This window comes from Lepus europaeus, chromosome 7, assembly GCF_033115175.1.
Source record: "Lepus europaeus isolate LE1 chromosome 7, mLepTim1.pri, whole genome shotgun sequence".
Lineage (NCBI taxonomy): Eukaryota > Metazoa > Chordata > Mammalia > Lagomorpha > Leporidae > Lepus > Lepus europaeus.
This window is the reverse complement of record NC_084833.1, coordinates 91,654,165-91,678,029: the sequence shown is the minus strand read 5'-3', so window position 1 is coordinate 91,678,029 and position 23,865 is coordinate 91,654,165. Positions and strand designations below refer to the sequence as shown.

The 23,865-nt window shown below is 37.2% G+C and overlaps 1 protein-coding gene across 3 annotated transcripts in view; it reads right to left on the bottom strand.

Moving 5' to 3' along the window:
• DYNC2H1 (dynein cytoplasmic 2 heavy chain 1) overlaps positions 1 to 23,147 on the bottom strand; it is a 367,993-nt gene extending 344,846 nt beyond the window's left edge. For all 3 annotated transcript variants that reach the window (XM_062196938.1, XM_062196939.1, XM_062196940.1), the window contains exons 1-13: positions 22,820 to 23,147; positions 20,597 to 20,767; positions 20,077 to 20,212; positions 17,884 to 18,002; positions 16,793 to 16,937; positions 15,153 to 15,385; positions 13,592 to 13,726; positions 13,370 to 13,483; positions 13,143 to 13,254; positions 12,801 to 12,925; positions 11,240 to 11,415; positions 7,303 to 7,498; positions 4,992 to 5,087 (exon numbers count right to left, since the gene is read on the bottom strand). In XM_062196938.1, coding sequence (XP_062052922.1) covers positions 4,992 to 5,087; positions 7,303 to 7,498; positions 11,240 to 11,415; positions 12,801 to 12,925; positions 13,143 to 13,254; positions 13,370 to 13,483; positions 13,592 to 13,726; positions 15,153 to 15,385; positions 16,793 to 16,937; positions 17,884 to 18,002; positions 20,077 to 20,212; positions 20,597 to 20,767; positions 22,820 to 23,014 — 1,953 coding nt within the window. In that variant the 5' untranslated portion in view covers positions 23,015 to 23,147. The remainder of the gene's footprint in view (positions 1 to 4,991; positions 5,088 to 7,302; positions 7,499 to 11,239; positions 11,416 to 12,800; positions 12,926 to 13,142; positions 13,255 to 13,369; positions 13,484 to 13,591; positions 13,727 to 15,152; positions 15,386 to 16,792; positions 16,938 to 17,883; positions 18,003 to 20,076; positions 20,213 to 20,596; positions 20,768 to 22,819) is intronic.
• Between the last annotated feature and the right edge of the window lie 718 nt (positions 23,148 to 23,865).

Genomic DNA, 23,865 nt, shown 5'->3' with positions numbered 1-23,865 from the left:
CATACAGGTTTTAGGAGTTCCTGACAGTCTGAAGAGAAAATGGAACAGAAGGCCTTTTTAGTGAAATAGTTACAGAAACTTCCCTAATTTGAAGAAAGAAAGGGACATCCAAGTACAGGAAGCACATATAACTCCTAATAGACATGACCAGAAAAGATCTTTAAAATGACACATTGTAATCAAACTCTCCACAGTAAAACATAAAGAAAAGACTCTAAAATGTGCACAAGAGAAATGCTAGATTACTTTCAGAGGATCTCCAATTAGAACTATAGCAGACTTCTCATCAGAAACTCTAAAGGCTAAGAGAGAATGGTGAGATGTATTCCAAGTCTTAAGAGAAAACAACTGTCAACCCAGAATACTGTACCATACAAAGCTCTCATTTATGAATGAAGGTGAAATAAAGACCTTCCATAACAAAGAGAAATTGAAAGAATTTATCACCACTCATCCAGCCTTAACAAGGGATGCTTAAGGATGTGCTACACATAGAAACACAGAAATACAGACATCATTATGCAAGAATGTGAAGGCAGAAAATCTCCCAGTAAAAGCACAAAGGAAATCATCCAAAGTAAACAATAGGAATATTTATGGAAAAATAGCAGGGCCAAGTCCTTACTTATAAATAGCCACCTTGAATGTAAATGGCCTCAACTCTCCCTGCAAGACACTGGCATTGGCAAAAAGTTCTTAGAAAAGACCACAGAAGCAAACTGTTGAAATCTTACTTAGTATATACCAAGCTGATCTTCTGTATATAAATATAATTGAAAATGAATCTTGATAAAGAATGGGATGGGATGGTTGTGGATGGGAGGGAGGTTATGGGGAGAAAAGCCACTATAATCCGAAAGTTGTACTTTCAAAATTTATATTAAATAAAAAGTTTAAATAAAAAGAGAATAAAGCCATTATAAAATAAAAAAAAGACCACAGAAGCACAGGCAATCAAATCCAAAATTGACAAATGGGATTGCATCAAATTGAGAAGATTCTGTACTGCAAAAGAAACACTCAACAATGGGGCTGGCACTGTGGCGCAGCAGGTTAACGCGCTGGCCTGAAGCACCGCATCCCATATGGGCGCCAGCTCAAGACCCAGCTGCTCCACTTCCGATCCAGATCTCTGCTGTGGCCTGGGATGGAAGTGGAAGATAGCCCAAGCCCCTGGGCCCCTGCACCCACACGGGAGACCCGGAGGAAGCTCCTGGCTCCTGGCTTCTGGCTCGGATCGGCGCAGCTCCGTCCATTGCGGCCAACTGGGGAGTGAACCAGCAGATGGAAGACCTCTCTCTCTGCCTCTCCTCTCTGTGTAACTCTGACTTTCAAATAAACAAATAAATCTTTAAAAAAAGAAAAAAAAAAAAAAAGAAAGAAAAACACTCAGCAAAGTGAAGTGGCAACCAACAGACAGATAGAACAGGAGAAATTATTTGCAAACTACGCAACTGATACAGGATTAATATCCAGAATATACAAAGAAATCAAGAAACTCAACAACAAAAGAAACAATCCAGTTAAAAAATGGGCAAAGGATTTAAAGAGGCATTTTTCAAAAGGGGAAATCCAGATGGCCAACAAACACATGAAAAAATGCTCCAGATCACTAGCCATCAAGGAAATGCAAATTAAAACCATAATGAGGTTTCACCTCCACCACCATTAAAATGGCTTTTATACAGAAATTACCAAACAATAAATAAGTAAATAAATAGATAGATAGATAATCAGGGAAATGCAAATCAAAACCACAATGTTTCATCTCATCCCTGTTAGAATGGCTTTCATACAGAAATCACCAAACAATAAATAAATAAATAAATAAATGTGGGGGAAAATGTACCCTAATCCACTGTTGGTAGGAATGTAAACTCCTTCAGCCACTATGGAACAAAGAATGGAGATACCTCAGAAATCTGAATACAGACCTACTTATGACACAGCCATCCCATTCCCATCAATTTACCCAAGGGAAATGATATCAGCATATCAAAGAATTTCCTGTACCCCCATGTTTATTGAAACTCAATTCACAATAGCTAAGATATAGAATCAACCCAAATGACAGTTAACTGAAGACTAGATAAAGAAATTATGGGATATATACACCATGGAATACTACATAGCAGTAAAAAAAAAAAATGAAATCTTGTCATTTACAACAAAATGGATGAAACTGGAAAACATCCTACTTAGTGAAATAAGCCAATCCCAAAAGGACAAATATCACATGTTTTCCCTGATCTGTAATATGAATAGAGCACTTAAAAGGTAATCTATAGAAGTGAAATTAACACTTCGAAATGCAATGACTTTGAACAGTCTTTGTCTCAATTGTTGAGGAACAGTTTGTTTTTTTTTCAATCAATTTATTGAACTCTTTACTTAGTATAGAGTTAATTCTATGTGTATAAAGTTAATTGAAAGTAGATCTTAGTATAGAATAAGAATGAGAATAGGAAAGGAGGAAAGAAGAGGGGTGGGAGGGCAGGTACAGTGGGAAAAAAAATCACTATATTCCTAACATTGTATTTATGAAACACATGAACTTAGTATTCCTTAAATAAAAGATTTCTGGGGAAAAAATTAAAAATTAAATAAAAAAAAGAAAAAAAAAATGATAAGGTAGTTACGCCAAGATTGAATAGTTCCATTTTTCCCCCCCAGGTTCTCCCTCTTACAACAGAAATGGTTTTGACAAACTGCAACTGAAAAAAAAAGACTGAAAGGTTTAACTAAGTAGGCAGACAGCTCAGAAACCTCAGGTATCCAGGGAAAACACACCTTTGGATCAGCCCAGCTTCTACTGTTGCGGCCATCTGGGGATTAAACCAGCAGATGGAAGACCACTCTCTTTCTCTCCCTCTTCTTCTGTAACTCAGCCTCTCAAATAAATAAATAAATCTTTTAAAAAAGAAAGAAAAGGAAGCCCTAATACACCATTGGTGGGAATGCAAATTACTACAACCATTATGGAAAACTATATGGAGATTCCTCAAAACACTAAAAATGGATCTACCATAAGAACCAGCAATCTCAATTCTAAAAAATATCCAAAGGAAATGAAGTCAGTGCATCAAATAGATAAGCCAGATATCCTACTTCTAAGAAAATACCCAAACAAACTGAAATCAGCACATGAGATACTTGCAGTCCCATGTTTATTGCAGCCTTGTGCACAACAGCAAAACTACAAAGCAACCTAGGTACCCACTGATAATTGGATGAAAAAATGTAGTATACATACATTATTGAATATTACTGAGGCATCAAAAGGAAATAAATCCTGACATTTCCAAAAAACCAGACAGAACTGGAGAACATTATGCTAAGTGAAATAAGCCATACAGAGAAAGACAAATACCACATTTTCTCTCATATGAGGAAGTTAATCTGTATATATAGAACATAAAATATGTATATACAATATTATTTAGTATATATTTATAAATATTGTCTTCCCTGAATTGTACTGTTTGCATAATAGAGCCTTCTTTTGTCATTTTATGATCTTAGTCATGAATTCCACATTATGTGATATTAATATGCTCACCCCTGCCCTATAGAAATGTATGTATGTATATAAATATTTACGTATGAATCAAAAATAAGATGTTGAAAATTGATAAATCCATGTATGCTCATTGAACTCTTCTTTATACATTTTTATTATTTGAAATATTTTAAAATAAAATGGCAAAAAAGGGGCACTCTGTAACTAAATAATGTTTATGTTGAACACTTGCTTTCCTTTTTTTTTTATTTTTTTATTTTTTTATTTTTGACAAGGCAGAGTAGACAATGAGAGAGAGAGAGACAGAGAGAAAGGTCTTCCTTTTGCCGTTGGTTCACCCTCCAATGTCTGGCGTGCTGCGGCCAGCTCATCGCGCTGATCCTAAGCCAGGAGCCAGGTGCTTCTCCTAGTCTCCCATGTGGGTGCAGGGCCCAAGCACTTAGGCCATCCTCCACTGCCTTCCTGGGCCATAGCAGAGAGCTGGCCTGGAAGAGGGGCAACCGGGACTAGAACCCGGTATGCCAGCGCTGCAAGGCAGAGGATTAGCCTATTGAGCCACAGTGCCAGCCTCTTGCTTTGCTTCTAAGAGTATGGAATTTTGGTTGTAGGCAGAGGATGCCTATGTGACCAGCTCCCAGTGAGTCTCTAATGATCTTCCCTAGTAAAACATTTTATACATATTACAAGATGTTGTTGAGGGAATTAAGTACACCCTATGTGGCTCTACTGAGAGAGAACTCTTGGAAGCTTGCCCTTGGTTCTCTGGGATTTCATACACTTACCTTCCCCTTTGCTGATTTAGTTTTATATTCTTTCATTGTAATAAATCATGGTTGTAAGTATAACTATATGTTAAATCCTGTGAATATCACTATATACTCAGTCCTATAACAACTCAGAGTGAATCACAGAACTTGGGGGAGGTTTAGAGGATCCTGTTACAACCAGTTACCCACTTTTAAATACAAGAGTAAAGGATTATATTCTGCTTATTTTTACAAATACTTCCTGTCTATGAAGACTAAAAGTATGAATTTCCACAAGTTAGTAATCACACCATAACATACAGTTTAAACACTATTATGGGTTTTTCTAATTTCATTTGTGTACACATTCAAGTAAGCACACATAAAGAGCATTTAAGTTTTAAATTACCATATTAGAAAACTGTATAAAAGCACGGAAGAATTTTGTGCATAAGGACCTTAAACATCAGTGAATTAGCATATGAATTGTTTACTATCTATATTTAATGTAACTGAGCAAAACCAGAACCAAAATATGTCAAATACAACAATAAGTTACATCTATAGTTGGAAATGTTATTTGTCTAGATGAAAGAAGTAATTTGCAAACAAAATAAAGGCTAGCTCAATGGTTATGTTAAGCTGAAGGGTAAACTGAAAAATTAAAAAAACAAAAAAATATTTAACATGTAAAATGTACATAACAACATAAAAAGCCCCTTTACCTTAATTATCTGTTCAAATGCTAGGGCAGATTGTAACATCATTGGCCTCTGACTTTGAATCATTTGTTGATCAATAGAATTGTAAAAATGTGCCACCTACAAAGCAAAAGTTCAATCATTAATAATCAGTAATAACATTTCATTTAAGCTTTAACTTTTCATTTTTAATTAGATTGAATGGAAGTATTAACTTTTCTTATTCCTAAGATTTAACAGAAAATATTTTTTCATCTCTGATACAAAAGTTTACTCACACATTAATAAGATATACAATCAATACAACTCTGTTGAGTTTCTACAATGTTTAAGGCATATTTACTTATTTGAAAGTCAGAGTTACAGAGAGAGAGGGAGAGATTGATCTTCTATCAGCTAGTTCATTCCCTAAGATGGTCGGAATGGCCAATGCTGGGCTACTGAAGCCAGGAACCAGGAGCTTCTTCCAGGTCTCACACACTTGAACCTCTTTCCACTGCTTTTCCCAGGCCATTAGCAAGGATCTGGATCAGAAGCAGAGCAGCTGATACAGGATGCCAGCATTGCAGGCAGTATCTTCACCTGCTACTCCACAACATCAGCCATAACTCCCTACAATTTGCCAAATCATTTCCTGAGGTCTGATTAAACAAACATTAAGCTTAGTACTTGCAATCAAAAGGTTCACCACCTCACAGTGAAGAGAAGAAACTAGTAAAGCATGTTAGGGGTTAGAAAATTGAATTTTTAAGTCCTTCACTGCTCCAAAAGGATGATTCACATCCAGGATAGCAAGAATTGGAAAGGCCTGAGATTTCATCACTACTCAGAACAGTGTACAATTTAAAACATGAATTATTTATTTCTGGAATTTTCTGTTTAATATTTTTGGGCCACAACTGAACACAGAAAGTGAAACCACTGATAAGAGGGTAGTATTGTAACACAGACCAGAAGGAAGGAAGGGAGGGAGGAAGGAAGGCAGGCCCCAATCTATCAAAAGTACAGAAGCTGAGAAATCCTGTGTCACAATCAATAGCAATGTATTGATTTTTTTTAAAGATTTATTTATTTATTTGAAAGTCAGAGTTACACAGAGAGAGAAGGAGAGGCAAAGAGACTTCCATCCGCTGGTTCATTTCCCAGTTGGCCACAATGGCCAGAGCTGCACCAACCAAAGCCAGGAGCCAGGAGCTTCCTCCTGGACTTCCCAAAATGGGTACAGGGGCCCAAGGACTTGGGCCATCTTCTACTGCTTTCCCAGGACATAGCAGAGAGCTAGATCAGAAGTGGGGCAGCCAGGACTCACACCAGCGCCAATATGGGATGCCAGCACTGTAGGCAGTACCAGCCCCAGCAATGGATTCATTTTTATGTCCTCTTTACAATAGGCCTGGCAAAGCAGGTGTTCAATGCATCTTTGTTAAATTAAATAATAAATAAAACACTAAATACAAGACTTTATTCCTATCTTGTAAGTTACTATTCCTGCCCTTTATGATCTAATAATCAAGCAAGAGAAAAGATGCTTGTTAAATCCAGATGAAAAGTGTTATACTGATGATTTTCACACTGCACACAGAATAAGGAACAATCAACTAAAGGAGGCCACAAATAAAGTGACCTTTGAGTTCAATATTGAACAATGACACAGTTTTCAATCAGAGAGAACAGATTTCAATACATGAAGATATGTTCAGAGAAAAATGTTTCTTAATACCAAAAATATGGGGGGTACAACATGAAGGAAAGATTATATGCATTGAAGGCCAAAACCAGTAAGATTAGTTGGGACAAAAATAAGTAGGGCATTAGATGCCATGCTAAGGAGATAGACAATGATGTGATAACGTTTGGTTTTTAAACAAGGAAATGGCATGGTGACAATGTGCAAATGGGTAGACAGAAGAAAGTACTAGAAACAAAGACTAATCCATCAGCCTGGGAATTCTCTAAGTATCTGATCCCAGAAGGCAAGTAGAGGATTCTTTAATTAGAAGGTTCCATATAACCCTTGCAAGTATCATGAAAGGAAAAAAAAAAAAGAGAGAGAGAGAGAATAACATTCTACTTTTCTAAATGCTTTTAGACTGAAAACTAATAACAATATTTTAAATTAATAAGTTGCTATATAGGTTCCAAGAAAATTTTTGTAACATAATCATTCAGCAAACTCTAATTTCACAAGAGCTAACAGTGTTATTCTATCAGCCTAAAAAAAAAGTAAAAAACAAAGCCCTTTACATAATGTAGTTTAATGTAATAAACTCATATGCTAGTTCAATATAATATAACTAGTTTAATGTCATGCTTATTAAAAAATATGATTCCATACTTGTTTAAGAATAATTGCTTGCTTGCAGAATTTCTGTGCAATGTTTGCAACTTGTTGTATTTTGGCAGGAATAACAAAGCCAAGTGCAGAAAGCTGACGAACTTCTCTCAGAAGAACCACCAAACGATCTGAATAATGTACTTTTAATGATCCATCATTAGGATCTAATTCCATAATTCGACTATTAGCCTCAATACTATAAAACAAAATGAATAATCTTTTATGTTTCATGATCTCACTCTTTTCACTAACGAAAAACACAACAGTATTTACAGTTTTTATGTAAATCTAATATTTAAAAAAAATTTTGTTATCATAGTTTTCAAGTTGTTGTGGTTTCTGAAAATATTATCTCACAACTCAGATTTTGTAAACAGTTGCAATATTGAAAATAAATCATCACTTTAATATTTCAACCAAACAGGCTTTTTAGTATTTATTTTCATCTATTTTAAAGACAAATCAGGTCTTTTGATGGGTTTTCTCCCCACCTGATAACTGATTGTTAGCTGACTGTCAATTTTTTTCCCCAAAATTGTGCTTAAAAATCCACTACCACCAGTCCCTTGGGACTCTCTTGGAGTCCCCCTCTAGGCCACTGCAGCAGGAGGTCTCTGACTTAAATAAATCTTGTTTTTCTCAAAACAAAACAAAAAGACAAAAGAACAGAAAAAAGAGAAAAATGAGAAAGAGAGTAAGAGAGAGAGATCTTCCATCTGCTGATTCACTCCCAAATGCCTACAACGGCCAAGGCTGGGACAGGTCAGAGCCAGGGGCCTGGAACTCCATCTGGGTATCCCATATGAGTGGCAGGGGCCCAGGAACGTCAGCCATCTGCTCTCTTCCAGGGTGCATTAGCAGAAAGGCAGATCAGAAACAAAGTAGCTGAGACTGTAACTAGCACTGGGCTGTGGGTGACAAGTGACAGTTTAACCTGCTGTACCATAACACCCACTTCAACCTAGCAGCTTTGATATAAGAAAAATCAACTTCTTTAAAATATATATAAGATTCATGTATTTGTTTGAAAGGCAGAATTACAGAGTGAGTGAGAGACACAAAGAGAGAGAGAGAGATCTTCTATCTGCTGGTTCACTCCACAAATGGCAGCAATGGCCAGGGCTGGGCCAGATTGAAGCCAGGAATCCTGAGCTTCATCTGGCTCTCCCAAGGGGTGCAGGGACTCAAACACTTGGGTCATCTTCTACTGCTCTCCCATGTGTATTAGCAAGTAGCTGGAACAGAAGTGCAGCAGCCAGGACTCAAACTGGTGCCCATATGGGATGCTGGTGTCACGGGCAACAGCTTTGCCCGCTTCACCACGATGCAGGTCCCAAAGAAACCAACTTCTTACATGTCAGCTAAGATGCAAAATTCACAATATTTCCATCACAAATCAAAAAGGTTTGATTTGCTTTCTTTTTTTTTTTTTATTTGACAGGTAGAGTTATAGACAGTGAAATGAGACAGAGAGAAGTCTTCCTTCCATTGGTTCATTCCCCTAATGGCTGCTACGGCCGGCGCTGCCAGGTGCTTCCTCCCAGTCTCCCATGCTGGTGCAGGGGCCCAAGCACTTGGGCGATCTTCCGCTGCCCTCCCGGACCACAGCAGAGAGCTGGACTGGAAGAGGAGCAACCAGGACTAGAACCCGGTGTGCGGGCACCGCAGGCGGAGGATTAGCCAAGTGAGCCACGGGCCGGCCATGATTTGTTTCCTAATAATACCTTGGATTTTTTTTTTTTTTTTTAATCAGACTACTTGCTTCCTCAACATCTTAAAGATTTTATTTATTTGAAATTTAGAGACACAGAGAGAAAGAGAGAGAGAGAGAGACAGACAGAAAAAGAGAGAGAGAGAGAAACAGAGAGTTCTCCCAGCCCCTGGTTCACTCCCCAAAGGGCCACAAGGGCCAAGGCTGGGCCAGACTGAAGCCAGCAATCAGGAGCTTCATCTGGGTCTCCCACATGGGCACAGAGGCCCAAGACTTGGGTCATCCTCCACTGCTTTCCTGGACACATTAGCAGGGAGCTGAGTTGGAAGTGGAGCAGCCAGCACTCAAACCAGTGCCCAAATGGAATGCCAGGGTCACAGGCAGAGGCAACGCTGCCCCTATTCCTTTATACTGTTATCAAAGGATCAATAACAAAGAACATCAAAACATGGTATCAATAGAAAGACCCAAACATTTTACTCTTGTACCCTTTGCTTCACTACCTATGCGTTTCTTTGTGTTTCCTTTTTTTTTTTTTTTTAATTTGGCTATTTATTTATCTCATTGAAAAACAGCAGAGAGGGAGAGAGATCTTTCATCTTCCAGTTTACTCCCAAAATTACCACAACAGCCAGGACTGTGTCAGGCCAAAGCCAGGAGCCAGGAACTCAGTTCAGGTCTCTCACATGGGTCGCAGGGGCCCAAGCATTTGGGCCACCATCTACTTCCTAGGCTCATAAGCAAGAAACTGGAACAGAAGCAGAATAGCTGGGATTCGAATTGGCACTCCAATATGCAGTGCTGACATCAAAAGTAGTGGCTGAATACACTGTGCCACATTGTCGGCCTGTCTCTGTTTCTTAGAAAGGCTCTAATAGCAAATACTATATTGAGACACTAAAATCAGCATGGATTATGAAACTGCAGAGCTAAGTTAAACATGAAGTATTGATTTCATCACCTTCCTTTCATTATTAGGATTATACAATACTCATTTTTCCAAATAACTTTTTTTTTTTTTTCTGACAGGCAGAGTGGATAGTGAGAGAGAGAGACAGAGAGAAAGATCTTCCTTTTTGCCGTTGGTTCACCCTCCAATGGCCGCTGCGACCGGCGCACCTCGCTGATCCGAAGCCAGGAGCCAGGTGCTTCTCCTGGTCTCCCATGCGGGTGCAGGGCCCAAGGACTTGGGCCATCCTCCACCGCCTTCCCGGGCCATAGCAGAGAGCTGGCCTGGAAGAGGGGCAACCAGGATAGAATCCGGCGCCCCGACCGGGACTAGAACCCCAGTGTGCCGGCGCCGCAAGGCGGAGGATTAGCCTGTTAAGCCACGGCGCCGGCCCCAAATAACTTTCACAGTAGGTTAATACTCCATCTGTGGCACCAGCATCCCACATGGACACCAGTTCTAGTTTTGGCTGTTCCTTTTCCGATCCAGTTCCCTGCTATGGACTGGGAAAAGCAATAGAAGTCGGCCCAAGTGAGTGGCCTTCCGCACCTGCATGGGAGACCTGGAAGAAGCTCCTGGCTCCTGGCTTTGGATCGTACCAGCTCTGGCTGTTGTAGTCATTTGGGGAGTGAACGAGCAGATAGAAGACCTTTCTCTCTGCCACTCCCTCTCTCTGTATGTAACTCTACCTCTCAAATAAATAAATAAATAAATTTTTTTAAATGTAACCACCTGAATAGCAAAGAACAAATCTATTCGGCCTACTTAATAACATAGAAAATAAGGCATAAAAAAAGTAGATACTTTAAAATGGCTTAAATCAAGACAAATAAAGCCTGTTGTAGTCTTTTTGTTGTAATTGGGTAGTAAATCTGAAGACAGGAACTGTCTGTGTCTGTATGCTTCTCTCTCTGCATCTCAAATACATTTCTAAAAATAAAATGAATATAATTTACAGTTTACAGTAATTATCTATAATATTAATATGAAAAGGTAGAAAAACATATCAGTACCAATGATAAAAAAAAAAATCACTAAGATGAGAATCTGCAGTTCTAGGGAACAGACACAAGAAGCAAAGAGAAGGCAGTCAATAAACTATAAACTCATAATGTCCAACCTCAATGACTCAAAGGTTGATGACCAAAAAAGAAACAAAACAAAAAATTATAGGAGAAGCAGCAAGTTTAGGGAAAGAAAAGAGATGATTAATTCCATTTTGCCATCTGAAGTAATAACATGTTTCTAAATATTAAGTTTAATATATTTATACTTACCACAAACCAGATCTGGAATCAGACAAACCTGATTGAATCTCTCTGGACCAATCATCAAATTGTTCCTGTTCATACAGTTTGAATTGGTCTAAGAGATCTTCAGCACTCCGATGGAAATACCGAAATCCTGACAAGTCAGACAAAAGAGCCTCTGCAATCTTGAGAGTATCATCTACCTAACAAAGTCAAATCAAAAGGATAGGCATTGTTTACATTCTAATAATATTAGTGTAAAATAATCAGCCTTTTCTATTTTCTATGATTTAGAAATTATTTTCCTTTAACCTATAAACAGTAAAATGGATGATCTGACAAAGAGACTAAGTCTATCAACTCCTCCTTTGCTTCTGAATTATACAACCTCAGAACAGCAAAACACAAGAGGATAACTCAAACAGACATAATTTAAATAGTGAAATAAGGGGATGTCTAGTCTCAAAATATTTGTGCCTTAATGGTTTTTACAAGAAACTCCAAGAACTTCAGCAGTACTCCTAAAAACCTCCAGCAATAATGTTCACCCTTCACTAAATCCCCTGGCTAATAGTTCAAATAGTAATTAGGCTAATTTGAATGTTAATTAAGAGAAAGAAATGTTTTTTCTCTGCAACTATACCAAAAACATTGCAGCAATCAGGAAAGCTGATTAATAGAATCAGACAGAAATTTCTTGAAAATAAGATATCATAAATATAAACTTGAGTAAGTAGAACTGTCAAATATGCTAGCTTTTATAATATTCTAAATTCTCTTGCTAGTAATCACAGATTACAGTGAATTAATACTGTATAGTCAAATGGAAGATATATCGCATAGTAATTAACAAATCCAAGAATTGTCCATTTTAATAATATTAAGTCTTCTAAATCTATAAATTGCTGTCACTACCTTCAACAAAGCCATAATTACCTTTTACCTTTCCTTTAATTTATCTTCAACCCAGAATAATTTAGTTACATAAATACCCTTACAGACAGATTTCAACTACAAAGATCTTCCAACTATAGTTTGTTTAATGAGTATGAATGATGCTTTCCTTTTGAATAATTTTTTTTTTATTTGACAGATAGAGCTAGACAGTGAGACAGAGAGACAGAGAGAAAGGTCTTCCTTCCGTTGGTTAACTCCCCAAATGGCCGCTACAGCCAGAGCTACACTGACCCAAAGCCAGGAGCCAGGTGCTTCTTACTGGTCTCCACGTTTGCAGGCACCCAAGCACTTGGGCCATCCTCCACTGCCTTCCTGGGCCACAGCAGAGAGTTGGACTGGAAGAGGAGCATCTGAGACTAGAACCCAGCACCCAGCTCTTAAATAATTTTTTAAAGGTACTTAGTTGGAACAATTGCAATGATAAATGATCTAATAATTATCTTTATACAAAGAATGAATACAACTATTAAAATCCCCTTTGCACATGTTTTAAGCCTTTTACATTTCACATGAAAATCAGATAGATATGCCAAGGAAATTTTGTTTTCACTATGGATCTTTACTGGCTTCAACACAACTTAATTTAGTACATTTTGAATAATAAGTATTCTTCAGCTTTATTAAAAGGTACCTTCAATTCCAGCTGGCGAACCCAAACGATATTATTGACAACTTCTGAAAGATTTTTCCCAGAAAGTGGTCCAGATGCATCACCAGGAATTCCCCGGCACCTATTCTCAAAGTCTAATCGAAAATCTATAAAATTTAAATCATCAAGTATCAAGTGAGACAGAGAAAGAAACTAAGCTACTAATGTAAAAAAAAAAAAAAAGTCATTTGTAACAGAAAATTCATAAGTATTCAGCATAAAAATGTCAATGTATAATCTTCATCATAAATGATTTGCAACAAAGACAAAAATTTACAGAAGTATTTTCTTAAGCAAACACCAAACTGTCTGATAAACTTTTACCTTTAACTGAGTCCACAAGTCTTGCCAGCAAAGTTTCTCTTTCTAACATCAATTCTTTGCTTATTGTTGGACGCTTCACCAAGTCTTTATATTTCAAAAATGCTTGAAGAAGCTAATATAAAACAAAAAAGTATGCATTCAACCTAATGGATTGCTTAGTTAATACTTATATATTTACTAAAATAGCTAAAGGGGAATATTAGAAGTAAAATATTTCAATGTTTTACCTGCTGGGGACTGTCTTGAATTTCTGAAATATAATTTTTCAATTTTCCTGCTATTTTTTGTTCTGCAGGTGCAATAATTTTTTCATATTGAGACACTGCAGCTTTCCACAAGGGCTAAACACATTAATAATATTGTTAAACTTTAAATTTTAAAACTCTACTTTTAAAAAAAGCAACATAAACAGGAAATTAAATAGACATAAAGAAATATGTATATTTAACCTCAGTGTATGGATTATATTGCACAGGATTCAGGCCAGTAAAAGGTTCAAATACTCGAGCCAAGCATATGATTGTCTCTTCACTAGCAGGCAAAAAGTAAAGAAGCTTCTCATGAATTGTTCTAACAGCCAAAACCTAAAACACAAAATATTGAAAAACAGAATTTATTGGAATAAAAAAATCTGAATAAGTAGGTTGAAATTCAAAAGATATTGGGCAAGAATTTATTTTAAACTAGGTTTCCTGAAATGAACAAAACTGAAACTACATTTCTGAGAATTACTAAACATTAGTAATCAGTGGGGTTTATAATAACTATCATTCCACTAACTTTAATCATTGTGCTCAATCTTAATGAAAATATGGAAGATCTAAATATTTTTAAAGTATCTTCAAAGTTAATGTTAAGAAAACATTTATAGGTTACCCTTAATATAGTAAAAATTAGATTAATCTAATCTGGTTCTCATTATTAAGTTATACTTGTGATAACTAAATGACAGCCTGATTATAATTTATTAAAAAATGGAAAGAATATTTCTTCTAAGCATTGGTTTAGATGTTAAGATACTGCTGGGGACACCCTTACCCCATATCAGGGTTCCAGGATTCAAGTCTTGGTTCTGCTCCTGATTTCAGCATTCCTGCTACTACAACACCCTAGGAAGCAGCAGGCGATGGTTCAAATAGTTGAAACCCTGCCGCTCACAGGAGACCAGAGAGTTCCCGCTCCTGGGTTCAGCCTGGCACAGCCCTGGCTGTTGAGGGCTTTTATGGAGTGAACAAAGGTAGATGGGAACTCTTTGTGGTATGGTGTGTGTGTGTGTGTGTGTGTCTGCCTTTCAAAGAAATAAATATTTTCAAAAATCAAGGACTCCATGTAATAAAAAGTGAGGCAGAGGAGACAAAGATAAGATAGGAACTGAAAAATACCAATGACTGTTGAAACAGTGATGGATACATAGATATTCATTACATGTTTTTAAATTTCTGTATATTTTTTAAATACTTCATAAGGAAAAAGGTAATAAAATGAATAAAATAAACCCAAATAGAGAACTATGGTTCCCCTAAGCAAGGTGGATGGGACCAGTCCACTTGAGAAATCTCCAAATAATCTATTTTGCCTATCCCTTAAAGCTAATAATGAAACCCATAACTCACATAAATTAAGCTGCTGTTTCAGATATTTCCACTGAGTACTGTCTAAAAAGCTATCCCTACTTAAAAACAAGAGAATGTCTGAGATTTTCTATAAACAGACATATGGGTTATCTCTTTTACAACAAAGAACAAAATAGAAGGTTACAACTAACAAGCTGACCAGTCACATACCAAAAAAAAAAACAAAAATGAAAGGAGGCAGTTAGCGCCCACTGTGCACCTGGTTCTGTGCAAGGTGACAATCACAAATTCTCTCACATGAACTTTAACTCTTATTCTCTGCCAAAACTATAATCTCTCACCAGATATGTAGTGCTTGTTAATTATAAAATACATTCACAAACAATTTAAGCTCTACCTATCACTTAAAGACAAACATCAATAATCTAATAGATACCTCTTCAAGACGTTTGCCAAGTTTGTCAAGTGTTTCTGGGAAGTATTTTTCATTTTTCCATGGATGGGGAACATAACGCTGCCACACCTGACCCGTTAGATGATTACATACGATCACCCACTGTTCACAGATAGAAATACCAGCTTTCAGGTGTTCCTTCACAAGATAGTAAGGATCTTCCCATAGGTTCAAAGTTCCCAATTTTTTCTGAACAAACCTTCCAAATGAACCACCTAATAAAACATAAAGCAGAGATTTTAACGGAAACAAATGTCTGGACAGAATTAGAAAATGCATGCTTACATTAAAATATACAAAGCAGCAAAAATTAAAGATCTGTGAAATATCACATGTACACCTTTAGACTAGCACTATTAATAATACTAATATTTTAAAAACATATACACAATTAGATAGTATTTTCACATCTTTCAATATACCGTGTACATTTCAAAGAAATATATATCCAGAGCTGGCACTGTGGCATAGTGGGTTAAGCCACCGCCTACATGCCACCATCCAATATGGGTGCCAGTTCACATCCTGGCTGCTCCACTTCTGATTGAGCTCCCTACATATGCACCCAGGAAAGCAGTGGAATATGGCCCAAGTCCTTGGGCCCCTGCACCCACATGGGAGACCCAGAAGATCTTGGCTCCTGGCTTCGGATCAGCCCAGTTTGGGCTGTTGCTGCCATTTGGGGAGTAATATCTCTCTCTTTCTCTCTCTCTCTCCGTAATTCTGCCTTTCAAATTAATAAATAAATCTTTAAAAAAAAAAGAAATACATATCTCCAACTTTTATAAGGCTGCAGTTTACTGTATGGATGCATTACATAAATAATTTGCAAATGCTATTTGTTTTTAGTCATATTACAGACAGTGCTGTAATAAATATTCTTGTACATATATACCTTTAAGTATTTACTTGACATTTCCTTAGGATAACAAAAAGGGTATTTTCCGGATCAAAAATTTTATTTTATTTTATTTTTGACAGGCAGAGTGGATAGTGAGAAAGAGAGAGACAGAGAGAAAGGTCTTCCTTTACCGTTGGTTCACCCTCCAATGGCCGCTGCGGCCAGCGCACTGCAGGTGGCGCACAGCGCTGATCCAAAGCCAGGAGCCAGGTGCTTCTCCTGGTCTCCCATGCGGGCGCAGGGCCCAAGCACTTGGGCCATACTCCACTGCACTCCCGGGCCACAGCAGAGAGCTGGACTGGAAGAGGAGTAACCGGGACAGAATCCGGCGCCCTGACCAGGACTAGAACCTGGGGTGCCGGCACCGCAGGCAGAGGATTAGCCTAGTGAGCCGCGGCGCCGGCCTAGATCAAAAATTTTAATGTTGACAGGTAAGTCATGCATTTTAAAGAATTTTTCATTTATTAAAAATAAAGCTTAAATTAATTTGTACAAATACTAAGAATCTACATAAACATATTTCTGTTAATGGACAATAACTTGACAAATATGATTTAAATTAACCAACCATATACAAATACCTATTTAATTCTATATGATTTATTTTAAAAATTACTTTAAATAGCAATTATAACATTAAGGAGCAGTTTAAGTAAAGGCTTAAAGGGAAAAAACTTAAACAGCTTTCCAAAATTGCAAAAGTTTATTTCTTTACTAGTACCTATAATATCTAAAAGATGCAGCATTCGTGATTCAGGATAATGATCATGTTCTGTTTGCCTCCACACATCATCTACAACATCTCGAGTGGTCTCCACCAAGTCAACAACTTCCAATAAAGATAGGTTGTCCAAGTTATAAAACTCCTAAAACCAAAATGCATTAATCTTTAAGCATAATCATATTTGTAGTTTGATAAAATAGTCAAAATGTTCAGTCTTTTTCCAATTGCTACAATTGTGACAATTGCCATATATTCTCCTTTTTCTATGCCATATGATAATTATTTTATATAAATGCCCTACAAGTTCCCCCAAAAACAAATTTCATAGAAAAATAATCATTTATTTTCACACATGGCACATTTTTATTCAAATTTGGATTCGTTGATTTACCCAATACAAGTGGTCTTAACTGCACATACATACTACCCACTGTAGTTCTTATTTCTTTATTCATTCATTCATTGCATTGCAAAAAAGTAGGGTTAACAATAATACATAGTACAAAGTATTATATTAATACATACTAAAGCTTGTGATTCTATATTACATTATTGTCACAAAAAGAAACCCTTAAAACCATTCAAACATTCCATTAAAAAGAAATAATCGTGGAAACAAGTAGCAAATTATAATTTGTTAAATAGACTTTTATAATCAGAATGGTTATTTAACCTCTGTATAGACATATCAAGGAATAATCAACCAAATAAGCATAAAACTAAGATTTCTATATCAGACTATTTCAAAGAGCTAATTTGAATAAAGTAAACATTCTCTCAAAAGAGTATACTACTTGTACATGGATAAACCTCTGATAATATACTAGGATTTGTTTTTCACTATGTACCTGCATAAAAGTAACTTTCTTTCTGAGAATAGAGATTAGAATTTTAAAAATTTTTTAAAGTTTTGATTTTTAAAATGTATTCATTTGAAGCGTGCATCTTAGGTACACTTTGCAACATTTGAAGGATGTATACATCTTTTGTTTATAATCAAGTAGATTTAAAACTAAGTAAAGCATAGTAGAAACTGAATCCTTGAGTACTTTTATAAGAAGCTGGATATGTAACTATGAATCACATACTCTTGCAATTGTTTCAAATAATTCTTTAAAGTAGTTGGCTCTTTCTTTACTAATCTGTTTATTTCCACGATGAGCTTGTTCTATCCAAAACTGGAACTCATCACTTGGTGTAAGAATACCTGTGTATGTGAAGATTAGGGGGAAGAATTAGAGAGAAATATAAAGACAAAAAACTGCTTCATTTCCTGATTTTGGTTATTTCTACATTCATGTATACTTCCCATGCACAGAAAGTAAGTTTATAACCTCTATCAACATTCTTATTTATATCTACTAGAAAAAGCAACACAGTCGCTAATATATACTTTACATTAAATTTGTTGTTCAGCATGATTCCTGTATGCTTTCGTAAACCATTCATAATACAAGGTTTTCCTAAATCAAATTCCAGTACCTTTCATAATATCATTCAAATGAAAATAATTCTAATTTAATCATCAAATAATTGAATGTAATTTGAAAATATAAACAAATTAAAATGAAGTTATTCTTAAATTTGCTATTCACTTTTCCAATGATCTTGATTATCTTAGTTACATGCTAGAAATAAATGCACATAAGTAACAATAAATAGTTACATGCTAGAAATAACTACACTACTATTCCAGTATACATGGGTTTCAAAAAATATCCAATTCATTATTTAAGCAAAATATAAAACTGTATCCATATTTTAAAATAAGTCATGGGGCCAATGCTTGTAGTATAGTAGGCTAAGCCTCCACCTGTGGCTCTAGCATGCCATACGGGCACCAGTTCGTGTCCCGCTGCTCCTCTTCCAATCCAGCTCTCTGCTATCCCCGGAAACACAGTGGAAAATGGCCTAAGTGCTCGAGCCCCTGCACCCATGTGGGAGACCTGGAAGAAGCTCCTGGTTCCTGGCTTTGGATCGGCACAGCTCCAGCCATTGTGGCCATTTGAGAGTGAATCAAAGGAAGACCTTTCTCTCTGTCTCTCTGTCTCTCCGTCTCTCCCTCTCTCTCTCTCTGTAACTCTACCTCTTAAAAAAACAAATATTTTTTAAAAAGTCATGCATTTCATATTAATTGCTCATATCAATAGTAATTTATAGCCACAATGAAATTATATTTAGCTTCAATCAAAATATATTTTAAATTAAAAGTCATGTCTTATTATTTTTGTGAGATATACCACTAAAATCAGGTCCTCAATATCTGCATATTCTGCATCACAGCAGCAAAAAATTTGAATCCTGACATGATTTTCCTATCATACTGTAAACAGGTATCCTTTTTGCATTTAATACCACATTTTTTCACATTTTTATGCTTTCATTAGTTACACTATTTGTATCTTTTCATTTATTTTATTTTTTAAAAAGATTTATTTATTTATTTGAAAGAGCTGAGAGAGAAAAACAGAGAGAAATCTTCCATCCACTGGTTCACTCTCCAAATGACCACAATGGCCCGGTCTGAAGCCAAAAGCCCAGAGCTTCTTCCAGGTGTGCCAACATGGGTGCAGGGTTGGGTCATCTTTCGCTGCCCTTCCTTGGTCATTAGCCAGAAGTGGAGAAGCCAGGACTGGAACCAACACCACAGGAGGCAGCTTTACCTGCTAAGCCACAGAGCCGGCCCCAAGTTACACTATTTAAAATGGCCCCAAAGCTTAGCATTCACTGGCTACAGTTGCTAAGCAAGAAGGTTGTGACATGCCCTACAGAGAAATAAGCTTCATGCAGCCATATTTTACAGAGCTGTTGGCTGTGAAGCCAATGTTAATTAATCAATAATATAAACTGAAATATCTTTAAATAAAAACAGGAAAAACAAGGTTATTTATTGATGAAATGTTGTGACCAGAGGCTTAAAGGAACCTAACTCTGTATGTCCCCTAGGAACAATGGTTCAGTATCTCTAATTCAGTATTGGGAACATAACTTCTGTGAATGAGAATCAACCATAGGTTCCTATTTCAACAAATTCTACACTGTTATAGATTACATTTTCCTCTTGTCTAAATCCATATAAGTCTTATTTATTGAAACAAACAAAAAAACTTATGCTTGAAGAAGTTCCAACAGCATGGGAAGAAATGTGCAAAGAAATATGTTCACTTATTAATGTACTAATGAAGCAATCATTTTGAACTTCCTTTGATTAAGCTACATGCAATTATATCATAAAACTACTTTGACAAGTGACTTACAAAATATTATATATGCTTATATACCTCTTGTGTCATCTTCCCTAACTTTCAATTTTGATAAGTGAGTGTCTGATCTTCGTAGAACTATTCCCAATCCAGTTTCTAGTTCACTCAAAAGATTCTGAAGTTTGGGATCAAAGTTTTGACTCCATTCCTGATCCTAAACAAAAACAAGAGCAACCATTGATCAAAATCTTGGCAATCAAATTGGCTTCCTAAAACACTATCTATAGAACTAAGAACAAACATCACTCTTTCACTTAAGGCCTGACAATACCTCCACTTCATAAGAGGGATTAAAAAGTTCTCCCAACTATTACAACTTTATAAAGACGATTTACTATAGAAATGTAAGAGCTGATACAGGTTTGCATTTTTGTCTAATTTCTGTCAACAAAGTAATATTAAAGATTTTAATTAAAAATCTGAAATACTGCTGATATTAACAGTAAATAAAATAATAAATGTTAGAAACTTTATTTATGAAAAAGTTTATTCAAATACCAAATTATAAAGGCAATGGTGATACAGGTACTTTACTCACCTTTAACAACACAGGTGCAAATACTTGCCGTACTGCTTGGTAAAGAGAACTAATAGGAGACTCCAGCATAGATGAAACAAGAATGTTATTATGTAGATTCTCATCTGTAATAACTTCAGGTCGCAGTTTGAAAAACACCAGCACTTTATCTTTTGTGTCACCAAAATTGATCTAAAGTGATAAACAAATGATTTTTAATATTATCTTCTTTAAATTCACTATTCAAAAGAAATGCTTCTCTAAAATGTTATATTGCTATAGTTATATCCACTGGGAAAAATGATTACTTCAAAAATAAAAATATTTAAATATATTAAATTAAAATCTATCTCTGTTTCTTAAGAAAGAATACCTCATTTTAAAACATATCCCCACTCACATGTAACACCATAAATCCATTTTGATAACTGTCATATAAACACAAAGCACTCTATATTGTTGACATACACTACCAACTATTCCACTGCAGCCAGCTTAAGTAACACTATAAATTGAAGCTAGATGGCCCAGGTATAAAACAATGAGTTTTTACTCCTCCACTAATTTCCAGAAAGTTCATTACAAAAAATGTAAAGTACTCTGTCACCAGAGAAAATAATTTTAAAAGGTGCTTTTTAAATTACATACACACTCCAAACTACCAAAAGGTACTTGTTGTCTAACTCCTAAAATTAGCTTTATCTTAACCAAAAAATTTTCTTTAAAGCCTTTGAGCGTCAAATTATTTTTTCACATAGCTAGATTTAAAATTGAAACCACATGAATTCAATTGGAATTCACCGAAACAACCTTGTTTGTCAGATCATAGTAATTAGCTCATTAGCCAAAAAGTTTACTACTCATATAAGTTTTTGCATCATACACACATTTTCAGAGTTATTCTATTTTCTTTTTGCCAGGAAGAAAAAGCTTTGAAACAAGATTACTGCTGTGTTTGAGCGCCACAAAGCTGGCCCCCACTTCAACTTTCAATACTCAACCCAAGATACATTTTCACAAATCTAAACTCCTTCCCCTCTTTCCCACTGCATTTTATCTGACCTTTTCATGGCATCCACAACACTCTGTCCTGATTATATAATCTGTTGAGTGTATGTCAAACCAGGCCACTAAAGTGGGGCTCTGGTATTGGGGGACCTTACTCTGGCTTATAAACCCAATAGAGAGGCAAATAGTTAACACCTAGAATGTAACCTTTGTTGCTTAATTCCCTCAGTCATAAAATGGGAATAAGAATAGTTCCCATCTTATAGTGTTAATATGGACATTAAATGCACTAACACATTTAAACTGGTTAGAATAGTAGCTAACAGAGAGTAAGTGAAAACAAACGTTAGCGATGACTACCTATCCCATTTATATCTTTGTAAACCCACTAGGCATGATAAAGTGTCTTGCATATATTGAGTTCAAAATAAACATTTACCAAATAGAACTAAATTAAACCCGGGAATAAAAATTCATAGTAAACCCGGATGAATAGATCATCCCTAAAAAAATGCAACAAAAAGCTTGCTGAGTGATAGCCCAAGAGATAAGTGTGAACACAAGAGGAAGAGATGAAAAATACGCGTAGGCTTTGTTCATTTTCAGCTATTTACTGAGCACCCTTTCATCTGCCAAGCAATTTTCCCTTTTTATGTTATATTGAGGTTTTTATATATGAGTCCTGAGTGAAAACGCAACCATTTACTAAGCAATCCTACCAGTGGAGGGAGCAGTACAGTAAATAAATCAAGACATCATATGCTGTACACCAAAAAAAAAAAAAATTCAAACTTCATTTGGAATGTATCATACCTTTTCCTAAACACTTTAATTCCTAACTAATGTTTCCCTCAGGCAATATTAAAACCAGTTCGTAACCCCCAAAAAGTGTACTAGAATTCGCCTCACGGAGCCGCAAAAAGGAAGAGTGATAATAAAGAACTATAAAGTGAATGGTTAGTATAATCTATCTGTAGTTTGGGGTTGTTTTTTTTTCCAGTTAGAAGAGAATATAACTGCTTCTCTCCAGGAGTGTAGACTGGGGCTCTCCTTCCTTCGGCCAGGTGGGACGCCAGCTGGGAAACGACGTGTTGATGCACGAGGCCAATCAATCCCTGACCAACGCAGAGGAGGCGGAGGCAGGCTCGGCTCCGTGGGGAAGGCTCAGAGATCCGACCACCCTCAGGCTGGGCCCGGGGAGCGAAGGGAGGCCGGGCAAGGGCGCCAGTAACCCACCGTGTTTGACAAAGAGAGTCCGGCGTCGCACCGCTGCACCCTGAGGAGCATCTGGTTCCCGTCATCCAAAAAGTTGTTGATTTCAAGAGAGTTGTACAGCAGCGGCTGGTCCCAGGGCTCCGACATCAGTCCGAAGTAATTCTGGGTGGTAGTGCAAATGAAGACCTTCCGAACGTCCCCGGTGCCTCCCGCCATGCTTTCTGGAGCGGAGGAAGAGGAGAAGGGGAGAGTGGGAAGAGGGGGAGGAAGAGAAAACCAGCAGGGAGGGAACTGAAGAGCGGAGCCCGCTCCAAGCCACAGCCCGCGGGTAGAGCCCCGGTGCCTCTAGGTTGCCAGGGCCAGTCGCTATGGTGACGGAGCGCTATAGCGGCGGCGCGCGATGGACGTTGCCTTGTCGGGCACGCGCACGCAACGCTCCGAAGGGCGATCGACTACCTCGGAGCTCCACAGCGGCTGCTCGCGGTCATCGATGGTAAGGAGTTCGGGCAAGTAGCGACTGGAAAAAATATTCTTTGTTTTTCTTCGTGATTTCTTATTACGCATAATCAGATAGCATCCATCGTGTGAACTGGCTTTAGGCGAGCTGGATTCCGTGCTGCTTCTCCACTCGCAAACCATTTACAAAGCACTCCTGTCAGCGTCAAGGTCCACATCTGTAAAATGGGAAAATAAAACCACGGTTGTAGTGAGGATTCTAAGTGATTACTATGTAAAAATTATTTTTTAGAGAGGCTGATAAAGAATAAGAGTTTAGGGGCCGGCGCCACCGTGGCATAACAGGTGAAGCCGCCGCCTGCACTGCCGGCATCCCATATGGGTGCCAAATCGAGTCCTGGCTGCTCCACTTCCAATCCCGCTCTGCTGTGGCCTGGGAAAGCAGTAGAAGATGGCCCAAGTCTTTGGGCCCCTGCACCTAAGTGGGAGACCCAGAAGCTCCTGGCTCCTGGCTTCAGATCGGACCAGCTCCAGCCGTTGCAGCCAATTGGAGAGTGAACCATCAGATGGAAGACTTTTCTCTCTCTCTCTCTCTCTCTCTCTCTCTCTCT